General features: G+C 39.8%; 1 protein-coding gene across 5 annotated transcripts in view; it reads left to right on the top strand.

Moving 5' to 3' along the window:
- Positions 1-20,338, top strand: part of GPATCH2L (G-patch domain containing 2 like) — a 58,708-nt gene that overhangs the window by 7,825 nt on the left and 30,545 nt on the right. For 4 of the 5 annotated variants that reach the window (XM_066341437.1, XM_066341436.1, XM_066341434.1 and 1 more), the window contains exons 3-4: positions 13,194-13,258; positions 18,789-18,965. In XM_066341437.1, the coding sequence (XP_066197534.1) occupies positions 13,194-13,258; positions 18,789-18,965 (242 nt within the window). Of the gene's footprint in view, positions 1-13,193; positions 13,259-18,788; positions 18,977-20,338 lie in introns of those variants that run through there. The other variant, XM_066341439.1, reaches the window with a different exon arrangement.

Here is a 20,338-nt window from a genome sequence, read left to right as displayed (position 1 = left end):
AGGACCATTTTAACCTAAGATTGGGTGATCAATAACACTCTATAGCAGTAGCTTGTTGGATCAATAGCATTCATTATTTCATGGTTAAGGTAAGTAGCCTCCTTTGCAAGTGGAGGTCATTAATCAGGGGTGACTGGAGCTGTGGAAAAGAATATATGTGCTGAGTTGAGGATGTTGTCTTTTATTCTGTAAATAGGGACACTAGCCAACAGTGTATTCACCATTGTTGCAAATGCTACTCTTACACTTAAGAGTATTGAATAACTGGCATAGTGTGCTTATATAGATTTAGGTAAAGTTCCGCTAGTACATCCTTAGAAACAATGGAAAAAGACAACTTGGGAGGTGGATTTGTGGATCTGTCTCTTGAAAGAAATGCTAGGATTATTCTGTGTGGCTCCAGAGGAAGGAACTAGGACTCAGAAAGTACAGAGAGTTAAGTAAGTATTGGCTCAGTATGAAATATAACATAAAATTGAGAACTCTGTAAAGATGAAGTGAATTGTTTCACTCGGTAATGAGTCCTAGATCATTACTTGAGGGATTCAAGCTTTGGCTTGGTGACCACTTACTATGTTGTAAAGTTGGAGAGTTTGAACTGAATGACCACTGAAGTCCCTACAACACTGAGATTCTATAATTTTTTCAGTCATGATCTCCTTTCCATCATGGTAACTTTGTTTTGTAATAAAGCATCTGATAAGCAGCCTCTGCTGCTCACTAAAATACTTAGGAAGGCATAAAACATTGTATACTCACATCACCAGAAACTAGGACTTATAGTTGGCCTATTGCCAAGATTTCCCCACACTGCAAGACTGATGGAACTGTGCTGCGAGTGCAGTGGGAAGCCCTCCTCAGGGGCCTGCGCCTGCTCTGAAGGTGGGCTCCGAGGCCTGCAGCCTTCTCTGCTCTCAGCCTGTGCTTCAGAAATGCAAGGTCCATTTCAATCAGAAAATTGAGCAGCTGCAGTTTGAACCATAGTGTTGTTCTATTCTATACTTCCCAATCATTGTTTTTCAGTTTCTGTTTGGAGGCTGTCACTCCTGGAATACACTTGAATAGGGAATCTTAGTGTATTCTGTGTGTATATTTGTGTTTGAGGGTAAGAGGGAGGCAGTCACAGCTATTGAGTCCTAGGAAATTCAGTCTCCAAAGATAAAGTTTTTTGTTGGTATGGGCAGAGAAGGAAAAAGATCTGATAGTAGAGCATTCTGAAAATTGTAGAGTTTTATTTGCCTTCATTTATTGCAGACTCCTAAAAGGGGTCAGAATTGGACAGTGAGGGCTAGAAGATCCTGTCCCTGTCCAACATTGCTTTATGAGATAAAAGCCTGCCAGTGACTGTGAATTAGCAGTGGTCAGCAACTGCAGCTCGTGAGCCACATGCGGCTCTTTGGCCCCTTGAGTGTGGCTCTTCCACAAAATACCACGTGTGGGCGCTACCTCGATAAGGAATGTACCTACCTATATAGTTTAAGTTTAAAAAATTTGACTCTCAAAAGAAATTTCAATCGTTGTACTGTTGATATTTGGCTCTGTTGACTAATGAGTTTGCCGACCACGGGAGGGGAACTGTAGATGTGAACAGAGCATGTTATTGCTCATATCCAAGGGAATGCAGGATGAGATTAAAGGTAATTTACATACCCTTTCTATTGCCAAATACCAGATTCTAGGTCAACCAGTTCTCAACAGGAGGTTTTTAAACAGGTTCTATAGAATGAAGAAAAGATAGCATCATCCTGGAAGTTCAGAGAAAGAACGTATCTTGAAACTGATTGCCAGTGGAAACCAGGAGAGCATTTTAGAAAATCTTCAGTAGAAGGCAAGGAGGTAAATCTCTGGAGCAGGAGCAGCAGTAAATCCTAAGGACAGAAAGCTGTCTATTTGAAAACTCAGTGGTATGGGAGAAAAATTGTAGGGAAATTTGAAATGTAATTTAAAGTGTTAAAATGAAGGACAGTTGGCCCGGGCCGGTTGGCTCAGTGGTAGAGCGTCTACCCTGTGTGTGGAAGTCCCAGGTTCGATTTCTGGCCAGGGCACACAAAAGGAGCGCCCATCTGCCTCTCCACCCTTCTCCCTCTCCTTCCTCTCTGTCTCTCTCTTCCCTTTCCGCAGCCAAGGCTCCATTGGAGCAAAGTTGGCCCAGGCACTGAGGATGGCCCCATGGCCTCTGCCTCAGGCGCTATAGAATGTCTCTGGTTGCAGCAGAGCAACGCCCCATAGAGGCCAAGCATCGCCCCCTGGTGGGCGTGCTGGGTGGATCCTGGTTGGGCGCATATGGGAGTATGTCTGTCTGCTGCCCCCGCCCCCTCCCCCATCTCACTTTGGAAAAAAAAAATGAACAGTTCGTTCTGCTGAACAATGAGTTGGTGATGTGGAAAACTTCAGAGGTCCTCCCAAAATGCAGAGAGGAGCTGAAAAGGAGAGAGAGAAGGTGACAGATCTGGAGAACAGAGGCCTAGTCAGTGAGGATGTAAATATTCCTAAGGAAGAAACCAAGGCATTGGAAGAATATTTATTTATTTATTTATTTATTAAAGATTTTATTCTTCTTTTTTTTTTTTTTTCCCCAGGAGTGAGAGAGAAAGAGAGAAAGGGGAGGAGGAGCAGGAAATATCAACTTATAGTTGCTTCTTGTATGTGCCTTGACAGGGCAAGCCCAGGGTTTCGAAACGGCGACCACAGCATGCCAGGTTGATGCTTTATCCACTGTTACACCACCAGTCAGGTGGACTAGAAGAATGATTTAAAAAAACATCTGGAGAGAAAAAGTGTTTCTTAAAAAAAAATTAAATATAAAGATTAAAAGAGAGAACTAATGAAAAGAGACCTGTACCTAGATATATCCTGGTAATTTTTACATTCTGCATTGGTAGTAGGGGTGGAGCAAGTATAATGAAAAATCTTAAAAGGGATGAAAGAAATAAGGCTGGCGTTCATCCCTGCAGTACTGAATACGAGGGACTGCATTAGTCTGGAGAGTTTTGAGCGGGGGAGAGGTTGCTCTCCCACCCCTCATCCCTGAATTGCATGTATAGCTGAGATAGATTTCATAAGGAAAGGCATCACAAAGACATGCTCAGATATGCAGGTCTCAGAGTGTATGCCCTTTAAGAATTTACTGTGAAAAAGACATTTCATCTAGCCAAAGATAAGTCACTGTTAGCTCTAAGAAAAGGTAAGTCTTAAAAGGGTGGGTGGACTTCTCTAAGGCACAACTCCCAGCTCAATAGCAGAGTCCTGAGCAAAATCATTATCTCTGCAAAAATCTAACTGATTGCAATGGCTGTGGTAATGAACCGGTGAAATTGGAGAGGTTCTTGCTTTCTTGGTGCCTTCTGAATGAAACTGAAAAGCAAACTCCTTCATTATACATTCTCAAAATTTATTATGGTATTAATTTTACAATCAGTGTGAGATATTTCTCTGAATATCTTAGTCATGTTTACCTTGAGTCTCAGAAGTCTGATTGTGGATGGTTACAAATGTACCACCTCGACCCAGGAAAAAGACGGAGAAAAAGTTGAGCAAAGATGTCTTTGAGCAGTGGATGTAGGAGTGCCATTTGTTCTTGCTGTTTTTCTGAATTCTAAGACTATTTAAAATCTCTGTTAAATACATCATTATGTAATACAAAAATTAAAATGAAAACTTCTAAATTTTCTTTAGCATGATAATGTAAGCCATAAACTCAATCCTGCTTGTTTCTTTTAGGAGACTTGGCATGGGGTGGTGAATGCACGGTACAGGGTACAGATGATGTATTATGAAATGGTACACCCCAAATCTGTGTAATTTTATTAACCAGTGGCACTCCAATAAATTCCATTAAATAAATAAAAACACCTAACAGCTAAAAAAAAGTTAAATTAGATGTAATAGATGTCTTAATTGAGATACTTGGTTAATAATCTTAAATGAGTGAGGAACCAGGTTGTAACTTCTTGATTTCAACTTTTGATTATAGATGAGCAACTTATTTTATACCTTCTTATTGTAATTGAGACAGGTATAGACTATTCGCATTCAGCTCTAGATGTACAGTCTTCTGTAGTTAGGAATTTGGAAGAACTAGTGAGCTCTCACGACAGAGGACAAGCTGTGTTTTTTTCTTCCAATTGTGGGAATTCAGAGAGATTTGTCTTATTGAAACTAGGAACTTATCGTGAGGGCAAGAAAGTAGGGAATTCTTTTCAAAAAAGAATTCATAAAGATTCTGTATTATTTATTGCTACAGAAAAATTGTCCTAACATATAGCAGCTTTAAATAACAAATGTGTAGTCTCATAGTTCCTAAAGTCAGGAGTCAGGGAGCAGCTTAGCTGGATTCTGGTTTAGAGTCTCACATACTGTTGCAGTCAGATTGTTGGCTGGGACTGCAGTTGTCTCAAGGCTTGACTAGGGCTGAAGGATCCACTTCCAAGCTCACTCACAGGGCTGTTGGCAGACCTCATTTCCTTACCGGCTGTTGGACCCAGAGCCTCGGTTTCTTTCCAGGTGGGCCCGTCCACAGGGCTGTTATTGGGGAGAGAGTCAGAGAGAGAAAGAATGAGAATGAATCTCCAGAGTGCCCAAGATGGAAGCCACAGTCTTATTAAAACTATTCTCAGAAGTGAATTCTGTGCCCTGTTACTGGTTACACAGACAACCAGGGCGTGAAATACCAAGAAGCGAATCATCTGGAAGTTTGGTTACTAGAGATGGCTACTCGTCTTCTGAATTTTTTCTCTTAGTGTGAAGCTAAATTCAGTAATATTTCAGACTAATATTTTCCCAGAACTTATTACGAGAAGCTTTTTAATTTTGATTTCAAAAGAAGGACATTCAGGAACTATAAGGGCAAATAGGTATAGATCCCCAAAAGTATGTTTTATTGTGTTTTAAGTGAGTATACTGAAGATGAATATTTATTTAAATGTTTACTTTATTGGTTTTAGAAAAGGATGGAGAGAGAGAGACAGAGACAGGAATATCGATCTGTTCATGTATGTGCCCTGACCGGGGATCGAACAGGCAACCTCTGTGCTTCAGGATGACACTCTAACTAACCGAGCATCCAGCCAGGGCAGAAGTTTATTTTTTTTAATTCAATATATGTCATGAGGAGGAGACCTTTTTTCCATTGTGAGTTTATAATTTTCTTTGTGTTCAGCACATATGATACGTTTTTAGCTGAAAACACAGCTAGAATTTCAGCTGTGTCTGTTTTAAGTAGCAAAAAGCAAGGGAACACTTTGTCTTTAGTTCAGTTAATCAGTTTGCATTTTTAGGGATTGAAAATGAGAAGTGTTGAAATTCAAAAGAACCTCAGGAGTATTGACATTTATTAAGTGAGGTGAATCTCTGCACACCAGCTATGTTTTAGCGGCCATTCGGCAGGTGCATGGGCTGTGGAGCTACTCCGCCCTGTCTCTGATGCTTATTCACTGTGTACTGTTGGGCAGGTGTTTAACATGCTAAGCCTTATTCCTTTATCTGTATTATGAGGTTGACATAGTTACCTCATAGAGTTTTGGGGTAGAGGCAATGTAATAATGAATATAAGGCACTTAGTACTTTGCCTGGCCTGTGGTAGAACTCAATAAATGATATTACTGGTACCAATAATTAATAGCAGCCTTCTATATTAACAATTTCCCTAATAAACTCCATTCAAGTACCAACCCCTTTCTTGAGACACTTGGAGTTTAGATATCTGTTGAGAGAGCAGTGTCTTTCTCTCTCTCTTGGATGAAACCCAGTGCAGGAAAAGTACTAGATTTCCTAGGCTACATTTAAAAAAATTTTCTATTAAAATGAAAATAGATTTGAGATCCATATAATTTTTTTTATTTGAGGTATAATTGAGAGAGTCCCATAGAATTCTGATTGCTGTTTTAAGAAGAATGTCAGTGAGGAAATTACTACTGTTAGCTTCTAAAATAATATTTAGGCACATAAAAGGATTAGTATCCTAGAAGTAGCTTCCTAATATTTTATTCTTTGCCTTTGTATATTGGTCTAGTGTTCACAAAGTAGGTTCACATGCCTCGTATTATCACATTCTCAGAGCAGTCCATCAACATTTTGTGTACGAGGAAACAGGATTAGAAAGGTAAAGGGACAAGCCACAAAGGCCATGCAAAGGGAAGCAAACAGATTTGAATGAGTTTATTCCATTTATGTAACATTTACTGAATGCCTGTTATGTGCCAGGTGCTATGCTAGTCTTTGGGGACATTGAGATGAGCAAGGTTATTTCCTTTCTTGCCTGGATCTCTCTTCCATGGCTGTAGGATCTTTCTCTGCCTGGGCTAGGCAGAGAATAGGGATCTGTTCAATTCTTGAGGAATACAGTTACACCAGTTTGCCAGAAGATCCAGCTGCCTTCAGTGTTCCTGGGATCTGGGGGTTTCAGATTGAAACTCTGGCCCAGCCCTAACGGGAGTGACATCTCTGCCCCGAAGGCTGGCTGTATCCAGCAAAGTGCACAGGCTCCCTAAACATGACACCTCTCCATCCATCCACTGTGTCCATTACTGTAGATGAGAGTTCTTAGCTTTGTCACTATGGATGTTTTTGGGCCAGATAATTCTGTCATGAGGGCTGCTCTGAGCATTATTGTAGGATGTTTAGCAGCATCCCTGGCCTTGACCCAGTAGATGCCAGTAGGTCATCAACCCCCCCCCCCCCCCCCCCCCGCTGCTTTGTGTTTCCCTCCAGGTTTTTTTTTTTCTTTAAGTGAGAAGTGTGAATGCAGAGAGTCAGACTTCTGCATGTGCCCCAACCAGGATCCGCCTGCCAAGCCCCCTGTGGGGCAATGCTCTGCCCGTCTTGGGCTGTTGCTCAGCAGCTGAGCTATTTTAGCGCCTGAGGTAAGGCCATGGAGCCATCCTCAGAGCCCAGGGCCAACTTACTCCAACCAAGCCATGGCTTCAGGAGGGGAAGAGGGAAGGGGAGCGGGAGGAGTGGAGAGGCAGATGGGAGCTTCTCCTGTGTGCCCTGACCAGGAATCGAACCTGGGACATCACTCACTAGGCCGACACTCTACCACTGAGCCAACTGACCAGAGTGAAAACAATACCTTTTAATGGTTCTTCAAAAGGGCAACCAGTTTATTTTACTACTTGAAACTAAAAGCAGTTGAAATGAAAGCATTTTAAAGTTAGTGCCAATGTTTACACTATTTAGTTAACAGTGTTTGCCCTGGAATTAAGTGGACAATAGGTATCAATAATTTCATTAGGCTCAATTTCTGTGATAATTTACTTATTTAAAAATGGATTGCCATACCTAATCATAGTCTATTGAGATTCCTTAAATTATCAAGATACAGAGGTGGGAAGGTTAGATAGGAAGATACATGATAAACAAAAAAAAAGAGGCAAAATGTTAATTACAATATCTAGGTGATGGAGGGTGATGGTAACCAACGTCTTTCCACTTTTTTTTGTATGTTTGAGAGTCTTCATAATAAAATACAGGGAGAAGAAAGCCTCTGGTTAGGTTGACTTTCTTTCCACTTACTTATGTTATTTCAGTTGAATGTGATTCAGTTACTGTTCCCACAATATTGTAATTATTAGGAAATACAATTGGCAGTCTGAAATCCATGGCTTAGTTTTGTCTTTTTTAAGATGATGCCTATGCTATTGATTTAAGTGTGCGAACATTATTTTAGTGAAAACCATTATAGAGCAGTGTGATATTACAATTTTTAGTTACATAGGAATATTTTTGAGACATTTTCTGGCTTTTAAAATGGGATGATTTCCTCAGCATTGTAAGACTAAATTCTAGGCTTGCACCACCTGGAAAGCATTTTTCTCTGCCTTTTCACAACTTCTCCCATAGTCTAGACTGAGTTTTTAATAAAATGCATGTATTTAAATTGTGATTGACATCTTTCTTTTTTAGTTTCAGTGCTGGTATATGGTAAATAAATGCTTACTGCATGAATGAGTAGAAGTTTAGGAGAAATGGTGGTGGGGGGATCCTTTCTTCTGTTCCTGTTAGAGACTTTTCATTGGTTCAGTCTGGGGTTGAATTTGTTTGAATGATGTTTAAAATACCTTAAATTGTCTGTAGTATTGATACTTTTCTGCTCCGAAATGTTTTAGAAATATTAGAGGAAGATTTTTGTATGAAAACTTTATGTATTAGAATCAAGTAAAAATAGGGAGTACAGAACAACTCCCAAATTAAAGTCAGGAGGCGTTGATGCCTCAAGGAATTGCTGCCATTTTAGGAAAAGACAAGGTTTCATTACCTGCTAGCTTTGTGGACTTTGTCTTGATAGTTTTTCTAAAGATTAATAAAGGTTGAGTGTCTGTCTTCCTGATTAAGCTTCAGAGGGACCACAGATGGAGTGGATATTAGAAGTATAATCACATTTTTTTCTTTCAAAAACGATGAACAGTTTTTTTTCCTTGCCTAGTAAAAAGTCACAGAGCAAAAAAGTAATAAACAAATTTAAAGGTTTTGGAATAGGAAAAATTATATAGAGGCCTGACATCTTTTAACTTTTGTTTTTTTTTACAGGGACAGAGAGAGAGTCAGAGAGAGGGATAGATGGGGCAGACAGACAGGAACGGAGAGAGATGAGAAGCATCAATCATCAGTTTTTTGTTGCGACACCTTAGTTGTTCCATTGATTGCTTTCTCATATGTGCCTTGACCACGGGCCCTCAGCAGACTGAGTGACCCCTTGCTTGAGCCAGCGACCTTGGGTCCAAGCTGGTGAGCTTTTGCTCAAACCAGATGAGCCCGTGCTCAAGCTGGTGACCTCAGGGTCTCGAACCTGGGTCCTCCACATTCCAGTCCGACGCTCTATCCACTGCACCACCGCCTGGTCAAGCTCTTTTAACTTTTTGATATTGTGATCTAGAAAGGTGCTAAAAGAAAATCACCTTTATCGAAAGATAGCAGCTTATTTTTAACAATATTAAATGTTCTGTTTAATTAGCTAAATTAACATTTTATAGGTGATTAAATCATTGCCAAAATCTTACTAATCCGATTTTATTTTTTCAATTACAGCTTACATTCAATATTATTTTGTGTTTAAGGTGTACAGCATAGTGGTTAGACAATAATGTACTTTACAAAGTGTGTTCCCCCTGATATTTCCAGTACCCACCTGGCATCAGACCTAGTTATTACAATATTATGGACTATATTTCCTGTGCTGTACTTTACATCCCCGTTGCTATTTTGTAACTATCAATCTGTACTTCTCAGTCCCTTCACCTTTTTCACCCAGTCCACCGACTCCCCTCCCCTCTGGCAACCATCAACCTGTCTTTGTATCTATGAGTCTGTTTCTGTTTTGTTTGTTCATTTATATTGTAGTTTAGATTCCACATGTAAGTGAAATCATATGGTATTTGTCTTTCTTTGATGTAATTCACTTAGCATAATACCCTCTAAGTCTGTCCATGCCGTCCCAAATGGTAAGATATTCTTTTTTATGGCTGAGTAATACCTCATTGTATACATGCACTACAGCTTTTTTATCCACTAGTGGACTGATGGGCACTTGGGTCGCTTTCATGTCTTGGCTATTGTAAATAACACTGCAATGAACATAAGGGTGCATGTATTCTTTCGAATTAGTGTTTTGGATTTCTTTGGATACATACCCAGAAGTGGAATTGCTGGGTCATAAGGTAGTTCCAATTTTAATATTTTAAGGAACCTCCATACTGTTTTTCATAGTGCTGCACAAATTTGCATTTCCGACAATTGTGCACAAGGGTTCTCTTTTCTCTACATCCTTTCTAATACTTGTGTGTTGATTTATTGATGATAGCCACTCTTACAGGTGTAATGTCTCATTGTGGTTTTAATTTGCATTTCTCTGATGATTACTGACATCTTTTTGTATGTCTATTGGCCTTCTGTATGTCCTTTTTGGACATGATTTTGTTTTAAAATCATAATCTCTGAGCTAGAAATGAAGAAAGGCTGCAGGGCTGGAAAATTTTGGCCTGTAACTCGGAAGGGGAAATACCTGGTTCTACATTATAGCTAGCGCTACATTTTCATGCTATGTCATAGTGTTTCTTTGCAAACATGCCGTGAAGTTCCTGTTATTTGCCTTTTCGGTAAATTATGCTAACAATTTCTTATATATCATTAGATTTCTACAATGCAGTTTCTTCTGAGGGAATAAATAGAATTAGCAGGTGTTATCAGATGACATAGTCATTTCCAGATACTGGTAGAATGATGATACTTTTATGTAATAAATGTTCTGTAAAGCATAAATCATTTTCTCGATGAAGAAAATACTTATCTCGATCATAATCTTAAAACCCTGGTGATAGTTCTGTGACATTATCATTATTCTAATTAACTATATATATATATGTATGTATAGAAATTTATAGAAGAGATTAGTCCAAGCTCTTTCAAGAACAGTGAGTCTCCTTAAATACTGTTAAGAAAAATAGAAAACATAGTGACAGGAAGGTTTTAGGTTAGCAACAACTCTCTTAATCCAGCAGATTTCTTTAAGTTTGCCCCCTTTATTTAGAATATGAGGAGAGAATGGAATCCATGTGAAAAAGGATCAAGGGAATGCTGTATCTTGTGCTTACCAGTGGCTGGAAATGAATGGGGAAAAAATGTAATAAAACAGTGGTTTTAATTGGAAATATTCAGAGGGGACTATAGACATTGCAGAGTAAAATGTGCAATACATGTAAAGCAGGAAACATCTGTAAAGAGCCAGATAGTCACTATTTTAGGACGTTGTGATCAGTGAGTTCTGTTGCAAGTACTCAACTTTGCATTAGTGGTGTGAAAGAAGACATAGGCGATATGAGTGATTGCGGCTGTATTCCAATAAAACTTTGTTTATGGACACTAAAATAGAGATTTTGTGTCATTTCCACATGTCCCAAAATATTCTTTTTTTGGACACCCTGCCACCAGGGATTTAAAACTAAAAAACAGGTGACTGGCTGTTTGCTGACCACTTAATCTAAGTTAGTGATACTGCTAGCTAATAAAGAGTATAACAGGTGGTGGAGTAGAAGATCTGTCCCACAGCCTAATGTGCTTTTTAAGCCCTCCTTCATATCAAGAGGTATTAAAAATATAAAATTTGCTTTATCTTCAAGGTGAGATGAGGATAATAAAGTAGTAATATGAGATGATGTATAGTTAAGACTCAATGGATTAGACCAGTAATATTCTTAGGGATTTGCTAAAAATACAAAACAGAACCATTAAGTTTAGCAGGCCCAGTTCTTTGAACTCAGAAGTAGGAAGAATGCAGTAGTCTTTGAGCATGCCTTCTGGATTGAACTGCAGAGCTCTTTGAAGATGCAAAGTCCATTAGAATCCAGTGGTATAGTTTTATGAAACATCTCTTACAATGACAACTTACGTTCCCACTTAAAAGTACAGAAAAAAAGAAAATGAAAGAACCTTTAAAGAAACTGGATATGTTTTATTGGCTCTTGTTGCAACAAATCTCTTAGAACTGTTGTTCAGACACCAGCTTAAGCAAAGAGAGCATTGCTACTTAATTTAACCAACACTTTTAGGATTTAGTGTTGGCAAGATATTTGGAAATATTGCAATACAAAATATTTTCAGATTTTTGATCCAGAAATCTGGGCTGTGACTTTGCCAAGCCTTAGGCAGCATGGTGAGAATGCTTTTTCCTTACTTCGGTCTTCTATCTTCTAGAGCAGGTGAAAAATATTAACCACCTTGGAAGAAAATGCTTCCATTCTAGGAAACAGCTAATATTATAAAGAATAGAGCACTTTTTCTTGAGCCAGATGAATCTAATTTGATGATCAGGTGACAGAAATTCGGCCTCAGAAGAGGCAGAATCAGTTGTTAGCCATAGCTCAGAAAATGGACTTACTCGCTGGAGTTCTGTGGGGCCAAGGCTTATTTCAGTGAGTTCAAACAGAGTTTGTTTTTATATTTTTATATCTTCTTTTTTGAAAATTAGGTTTATATGCTTGATATGAAGGAAGACTTTAAATATATACAATACAGCTTTTGTCATACTGATTTTTTCCTGTTTGTGAATTTTTGTTTGCTGCTTTGTAAATGGGAGAAAACAACTTGAGAGAGAGATACTAAAGTTGTGTACTTCATTTAAAACTGATAGTTGATAACATTTAAAAATAAAATTAGTTGGTAATTTTAAAATTTATATTATTTATTTTTTTTTAATTTTTTCTTTTCAGAATTTTTATTTATTTTTTTTATAGAGGCAGAGATAGACAGGGACAGACAGACAGGAACAGAGAGAGATGAGAAGCATCAATCATCAGTTTCTCGTTGCGCGTTGCGACTTCTTAGTTGTTCATTGATTGCTTTCTCACATGTGCCTTGACCGTGGGCCTTCAGCAGACCGAGTAACCCCCTGCTGGAGCCAGGGGCCTAGGGTCCAAGCTGGTGAGCTCTTTGCTCAAGCCAGATGAGCCCGCGCTCAAGCTGGCAACCTTGGGGTCTCGAACCTGGGTCCTTCCGCATCCCAGTCCGACGCTCTATCCACTGCGCCACCACCTGGTCAGGCAAATTTATATTATTTAATATACCAAAACAAGTTGAGATCATTTTTTATGAACTTTAATAAATAACTTTCTAATGGTAAACTAACAGTGGCTTTAGATATTTTTTAAGTACTTTGAAATATAAGTAAAAGTTTTAGAATTCTGTTTTTGTGTTTGTGTGTGTGTGTGCACGTGTGCATGAGAGAGAGGCAGAGACAGACAGGGAGAGAGGTAAGAAGCATCAACTCATAGTTGATTGCTTCTCATATATGCCTTCACCTTAATGGGGGCTCCAGTTGAGCCAATGACCCCTTGCTCAAGCCAGTGACTGGGCTTAAACTCAGCGACCTTGGGCTTCAAGACAGCGACCATGGGGTTATTTCTGTGATCCCACGCTCAAGCGAGCAACCCCACACTCAAACTGGATGAGCCCATGCTCAAGCCAGCCACCTTGGGGTTTTGAACCTGGGTCCTCAGTGTCCCATGTTGATGCTCTATTCTCTGTGCCACCACTGGTCAGGCAGAATTCTGTTCTTCATAAACTTTCCCCTATGACTTACTCATGACATTTCCATTTCTGATTGGCTAATGAAATTAGGGAAACTTGATTTGAGAAAGAAGAATGGACAGTGTTTTGAATTTGGCGCTGATGTGTTCTCTTTGTGTTTTACTTTTTTTTTTCAGTGAGACCAGCAGTGTGTGTAGCAGTAGTGACACGGGGCTCTTTACCAACGATGAAGGACGGCAAGGTAATCTTGATCCCAGGTTGAGCATGGGATCACATATGGTTATGGGACTGAGTCACTGAGAATATGAAGGTTGTCTGTAGCAGTGGTTCTCAAACTTTAGGACGTACAAGAGCCACTTGGGAAACTGTTCAAACTGCAAGTTTCTGAACTCCTAGAAATCAAATAGATCTAAAGTTGGCCCTTGGAATCTGCATTTTTCACAAGCACCTATGGTGATTTTTATGCAGATAGTTCAGACTTTGAGAATCATTGAGCCAGGGGGGTTATGGTATCAAGGATGGGACTTTGGGAATAAGCATTTTATTAGAACCAAAAAGTATTTTCATGTATTATTAACTTGCTTTTTTGGATGTTAAGATATTCTTATTTTCATGTAGGGAAAATTTATTTGAAACCTTATTTATAAATGATCACAGTGTTCTAGATGAATATATTATAGGAAACATCTTTTTTCTAAAGTTAAAACCTCTCAAGTTTAGCATAGAACACTGTGAATAAGGCTGGTGTATGTTGATTATCAGTTTTTTATTTTTATACCTAAACCGTAATTTGAAACTTTGCTATTGTCCAGTACACTAGCTTAGGGCCACACTAATTGTGTACCAGTAAGGATTTTATATAGTTCCTTTGGACTACTTTTCTTACTCTAAATAAGATTTGTAGATCTTTAAAGTCTCTTCTAGCTCTGAAATCCTTTTAAGTGATTGAAGGACAGAGGCAAGGTGGCTACATGTCTTGGTTGATACAGATTGGCTCCCTGTAACTAAGGGGATCCTGGGACTGAGAATCAGGGTCCAAGTCCTGCTTTGGGAGAGAGACCATGGAGGGGGTTGTATCTCACCCATGCCTCAGAGTTGTGGGCATAGATAGAGTTGGTACGCTTCCTACTGTGTGGAAGTCGTGAGGGCTTTTCTATCCCTTTCTGATTCTGAGGGAGCTAGGTGCTGTTCGAGGTTGTATGTGTATGTTTCCTCGCCTTGATTGTTTTATCTTATACCAGGAGAGTCTGGTTATATTTCCATGAGTAAGCTAGTGCATGTACTTTTGAGAATTAGTAATATTTGCTTCTTTTCTTTGCTTTTAATGCAATGCTATGAAATATTATTATGCACCTCTTAAAGGCTATGATGCATAATTATACAGAGTTGAAGAAAGTATTACAACAGTGTAAGTTTTGGGCCTTTGGTAAACCTTTCTACTGATAAGAAATATTTGGTTTATCAAGGAAGATTGTGGAATATTATTTTTTCTTTCCTTCTTTTTTTTTTTTATGAAGTGAGGGTCAGGGAGGCAGACAGACTAACTCCCACATGTACCCCAACCGGGATCCTCCCGGCAAGCGCCCTACGGGGCGATGCTTTGCCCATTTGGGGCCACTGCTCTGTTGCTTGGGCAACCGAGCTATTTTAGTGCTTGAGGCAAGGCCATGGAGCCATCCTCAGTACCCAGGGCCAACTTGCTTGAATCATTCGAGTCATGGCTGTGGGAGGAGAAGAGAGAGAGAGAGAAAGAGAGAGAGAGAAAGAAGGGGAGGAGGAAAGGTAGAGAAGCAGATGGTCGCTTCTCCTGTGTGCTCTGACTGGAAATTGAACCTGGGACTTCCACACATTGGGCCAATGCTCTACTGCTGAGCCAACCAGTCAGGGCCATGATTGTGGAATATTCTATAGCTCCAGCTTTATTTTTGTGTCTTTCTCAACTTACATATTCTGCTGGTATTTTAGATGCTCAGAGCTCTCAGCACAAAGCTATGTCATTTCCTGCTTCCATGTCTTTGTTTATACTGGTCTCGGCTTGAAATCTCATCCTCATTTTTCCTTGAATGGCTGGTAATTCACCAAGACATTGTTCTTTTTTTGCCTCTCAGGGCAATTTATGAACCATATCAGTGGGTTTTCTTGCACTCATGGGTTTGGCCAATAGGAGGCATGAGAAGAAGAATGGAGAGAGGGAGGTGAATGAGATTGGTATAACAGACATGTTTTTATTATAATACTTTTTAACAACCCCAAAATCAGTGGTTTTTCATATTTATTCTTACTATGGGGCTGGAGGTTAGCTGAGGTTCCGTTGATCTGGCTCAGCTGGTCTATAGGCTTCAGGCTAGGCTTGTATCTACTCTCCATGTGTCTTCTCTGCATACTAGGCTAGAGAACAATGTAATGTCGGTATGTCTCATGGACTTCTCATGATGGAGGACATGACTGCCAAGTGACTAAGCCAGACCATGCATGAATACTTAATTTTTTTAGAGATTTTACTTACTGATTTTAGAAGTGGGGGAAGAGAAGAGAGGGAAACATCAACTCATAGTAGTTGCTTCTCATATGTGCCTTGACCAGGCAAGCCCAGGGTCCTGAACTGGTGACCTCAGTATTTCAGGTTGACATTCCTTCTACTGCACCACCACAGGTCAGGCCATGCATGAATGTTTAAAGCTTTGGCTTGACTCACATTTGTAAACATTCTACTACCTTAAGCGAGTCATGTGACCAAGCCCAATGTCTGTGGGGTAGGAAGTGTGCTCTGCCTCAAGGGGATAGCTCTGTGGAACCCTGTGGCAAAGGCATGGGTGTATCATTCTATTATAGGGAGGAAGTGAGAGGTGCGAACAACAGTGCAGCCTCTCACAGTGGAGCGTAGCTTTCCCTGATTCCCTCTCCGTTGCTCTGCTGGCGGCTGTGGTGCATTCCTCTGCTGAAGGCCACTGCTCCTGTTGGGCAGCCTTCTGTAATCACAGTTCTCGCCGTGGGCTCTGATGACCATTCTTTCCACTTGCTACTTCAGGTCTAGTCATGGTAAAGACTCCTCGCTGTGCTGGCTCCAGGTGCTTCACCGTCCCTTACTGGTTTCTTTCTCTTAGTACTGTCTGCAGTACACCTTTGTAAATAGTCACTGCCTTAAAGTCTCAGTCCCTCTATTTAAATGTGCACGTGTTTCCTAAGGGAATTCTGACTGCTACTCTCAGTGTAGGCTCTACCTCCTAGAACCCATACTCTCTTTCCCTGAACTTGCTGCTTTCCTACCACTTACATATTACATTATTGTTTGTAGATGTGTGTTTTTTCCATTCATTTTTTTCAAACACAGGGTTTTCTTTTCTAATTCTTTGCAACCACAACAGGTAACACATTGCCTGACATATAGAGAGCTTTTAATAAGTAATTATTGGGATGCCCAGTTGAGGGGAAAAATTATCCTTTTTTCCCCTCAAATAGAATTGTGCATAGAACCAAAAAACCTCAAATTGTAAAACCTCAAATTGTTTTGGCTCTAAAGCAAGTTCCTAAGGGAGCAGGATGTCAGGAGCACGGAGCCTTTTCCTTATTCTCTCAGCACTCCTTTGAGGAGCTCTGCATCAGGCAGCTTAGTGACCCCAGGGTGAAGACTACGGGTCTAGATGATCTCACAAGGTTGCTTCCAGTTCAGTGAGTCTTTTTCATGTTATCAAAAATCTTGAGTGAATGCTTGAGATCCACAAAGAATTCCACGATAGTTTGCATTTGTCATCAAAAAACATGATCTACCTAAATATGCTTTTTAAAATAAATGGCCTAAGGAATACTTATGAATAAGAAAGGGATTAGCCCTGGCCGGTTGGCTCAGCGGTAGAGCGTCGGCCTAGCGTGCGGAGGACCCGGGTTCGATTCCCGGCCAGGGCACATAGGAGAAGCGCCCATTTGCTTCTCCACCCCTCCGCCACGCTTTCCTCTCTGTCTCTCTCTTCCCCTCCCGCAGCCAAGGCTCCATTGGAGCAAAGATGGCCCGGGCGCTGGGCATGGCTCTGTGGCCTCTGCCTCAGGTGCTAGAGTGGCTCTGGTCGCAATATGGCGACGCCCAGGATGGGCAGAGCATCGCCCCCTGGGGGGCAGAGCGTCGCCCCTGGTGGGCGTGCCGGGTGGATCCCGGTCGGGCGCATGCGGGAGTCTGTCTGACTGTCTCGCCCTGTTTCCAGCTTCAGAAAAAAGAAAAAAGAAAAAAAAAAAAAAAAAAAAAAAAAAAAAGAAAGGAATTAATATATTGAAATACAGAGAAACTAATTATTGTTCATTCTTATGCCTATTTTTAATTCATCTATGTACGTTGTTTGATGAGATGCTTTTAGAGTCGTGGTTCTCAAACTGTGGTCCCCAAACCAGCTTAGCATCACTAGGAAACTTGTTAAAATTTTTGGTCCTGCCCAGACCTGAATCGGAAGCTCTGGGGACAGGGCCATAGTCTGTGATTTAACAACCCCTCCTTGTCTTCTGATGCATACTAAAGGCTGAGAACCAGTGTTGAAGAGAAACAGCTGTTGATGTTACGGTTTTTTAAGGGAACACTTTTGGGTAATTTCTTTAGTAGCAGTACCTGCTGTTATGCACCAGTATGCAGCTTTCATTTCCCCTTTTAGTGCTCTCTACAGTGATTTAAGAGCTGTCATCATCCTGGGAGTTAGCCCGTGAAGCTGATACTTCATGTGATTGGCATGTCCCGGGCAGCTTCTCTGAGATCCAGTATACATTAGAGAGTGAATGCGTATGAACTCGTCCGGTGTTCTTGTAATAATTTCCTTCACCCTTACTATTTTAAAAGGGGACTGTGGCAGACAAAGTTATCTACACTGCTCACCAAAATTAGGGGATATTTTATAGCTTTATATTCATTTTGAAATGTCCCCTAATTTTTGTGAGCAGTATATTTTACTTTTTGTTGGCAGGAATAAATTTTTGGAAACTGTGATGGTATCATTGTAGACAGTAAAAAGAAGTTTGAACCAAGAATCTGACTATATGGGTCTAGTTTGATTTTGTCATTATTGAAGAGTATGGCCTTGGACAAATGATATAAATAAGCCTTTGGGATTATATTATTTGTTTCTGGTGATTTTTTTCATGGTAGCTTGAATTGCTAGTGTCAAAATGATTGTGTGTCCCATTAATGAGGTACCAAGGAAAAAACAAGGTATGGGTTTCTTTGTTCACCTATTATGAGGAATGCAAATATAACAAGAAATCCCTCAGGAACATCTAATTTTCAATTGAGAAATACTGTGCTTTGGATCTCCAAGTTCTTTTATACCTCTGAGAATGGTACATGAGAGACGGTTTATTTTTGTGGTAAAGACTTTGGAGTTAGTCAGGCTTTGAGTTCAAATCCTGTCTTCATCATGTGCTACCTAACCTTGACTTCTTTGGGTTTTAGTTGCGTCATTTCTAAGGTGGAGTTAGTGTAAGGTTTGGAAGAAATAACATATTTATAGATTTTTAGCATGGATCCTAGTAGGTGGTAAGGGCTTAGTAAATGATAGCTTTATTTTTATACTATTAAAAGCATTCCAATATAACACATTATGACATTTATGTGAAACTAGTTTGATGTCCCAGTTTTCATCATCATAGGGATCAAGAAGAATGATCAAAACAATTTATTGTACTTTGACCTTATTTAAAAGTATACTTAAACCTCCAACACTGAGAAGTCATCTTTTCATTTTGTTTTTGATAGAATGTTAAAATTCCAGCATATGAAAATGATCTCTTTACTTTAGGAGATGATGAGCAGAGTGATTGGTTCTACGAAGGAGAGTGTGTCCCAGGATTCACTGTCCCCAATCTTCTGCCCAAGTGGGCTCCTGATCATTGCTCTGAAGTAGAAAGGATGGATTCTGGACTGGATAAACTTTCGGATTCCACATTCCTTTTACCTTCTCGGCCGGCTCAAAGAGGTGAGTTTTGAGGAGATCAAACTATACTTTATACTTTCATGATTCTCTTTGAGGAGAATCATCCTATGATATGCATACTCCTTCCTCTAAGCACACATGAACTCTCTGAATTTGGGGGCTTGTCCAGACATTTTTCTAGAGGATTTAAAGGTAAGTCTCAAAACTTGAGGTTCTCTCCATTCTTACCCACGTGAGTCCTAGGAGACTCTTGGGAGATTTATATATATAAACAGGGCATTCCTCCCGCTTGCCATTGCCATTAGTGCCAGATTCAGGAAGCATGTCCCAGCTATTTATCCTGCTGTGATTGATGGGCTGTTGACTGCTCACTGGAAGCCTGAAGCATTGGATCTTGGAAAAGGACAGATTTCAGTAAGAACAGCCACAGATAAGTAACAAGGACATTTTTTGAGTGGATGATTTAAAAATATTTTAAAAATAATTTTAATAATTCTATTATTGTGGAGTTTAACACAAATATATATCCCTTCCCTTTGCTTTTCCTTCAGTGATAATGTGACAAGGTGGGGTGGAAAGAGCCTAGGACAAAGAGAAGGGAATCTGATAATACTGTCTGGGAGGGTCTACCGAGCTCTGTGACTGTGATGCTCGCTTCATTTGGAATGTTGGGGCCATTAAGATATTGTGGCATTGAATAAAACTGTTTCAAGAGTTTCCTTTAACTCTATAAATTTATGATTCTAGCATTCTCAGTAATCAATAGCCAACCAGATAGTCAGTTTTCAAGTGTCTGTTGAAGATGTTGATGATCAGAATTTCACTGAGAGCTGTTAACTCCTACAGCATTTTGTTATGATGGATTTGGGTGACTGAAAGTCCTTCTCAAAGAAGTTGGTTCTTGGTAAAGACTTCTCTCTGGCTGAGGCAAATTGTTAATTACACTTATCAAACATTTCAATGACCATATCTAAAAGCTCTTTTACTAGTTAAAATACAAATAAGCAAGAGTAGGAGGAAGAAATAACTTAAAATGGCCTGTAACCCCACACCCAGTAACAGTGTCATTGATAACATTTCTTCCACTTCTCTTTTCTGTATGTAGAGTACATACAGAAGTTAGCAAAATGGAATTAGATTATACACGGTATTTTTACCATTTTTCATGAATTAGAATGTTTTTGAATAATAACTACATTTAACTTATAATATGAAATTGTTGGTAATTCCTTGTCTAGTTTTTTTCAGTTTATTAGTACCTTCCATGTGCTGTTTCATTTGGTTTCACCCTTATAAGATAGGGCTGAGCAAGAGGCTATCCTTCTAATAGATGAAGATGCCTAGGTCAAAGGTCAGTGACATGCCTTAGATCATACTGCTAGTGACAGAGAATGGGAATAATAAATCCTGGACAA

Source organism: Saccopteryx leptura, chromosome 6 (genome assembly GCF_036850995.1).
Source record: "Saccopteryx leptura isolate mSacLep1 chromosome 6, mSacLep1_pri_phased_curated, whole genome shotgun sequence".
In the NCBI taxonomy this organism is placed as follows: domain Eukaryota; kingdom Metazoa; phylum Chordata; class Mammalia; order Chiroptera; family Emballonuridae; genus Saccopteryx; species Saccopteryx leptura.
Note: the sequence above shows the minus strand (reverse complement) of the source record. Positions and strands in the feature narration are given on the sequence as shown.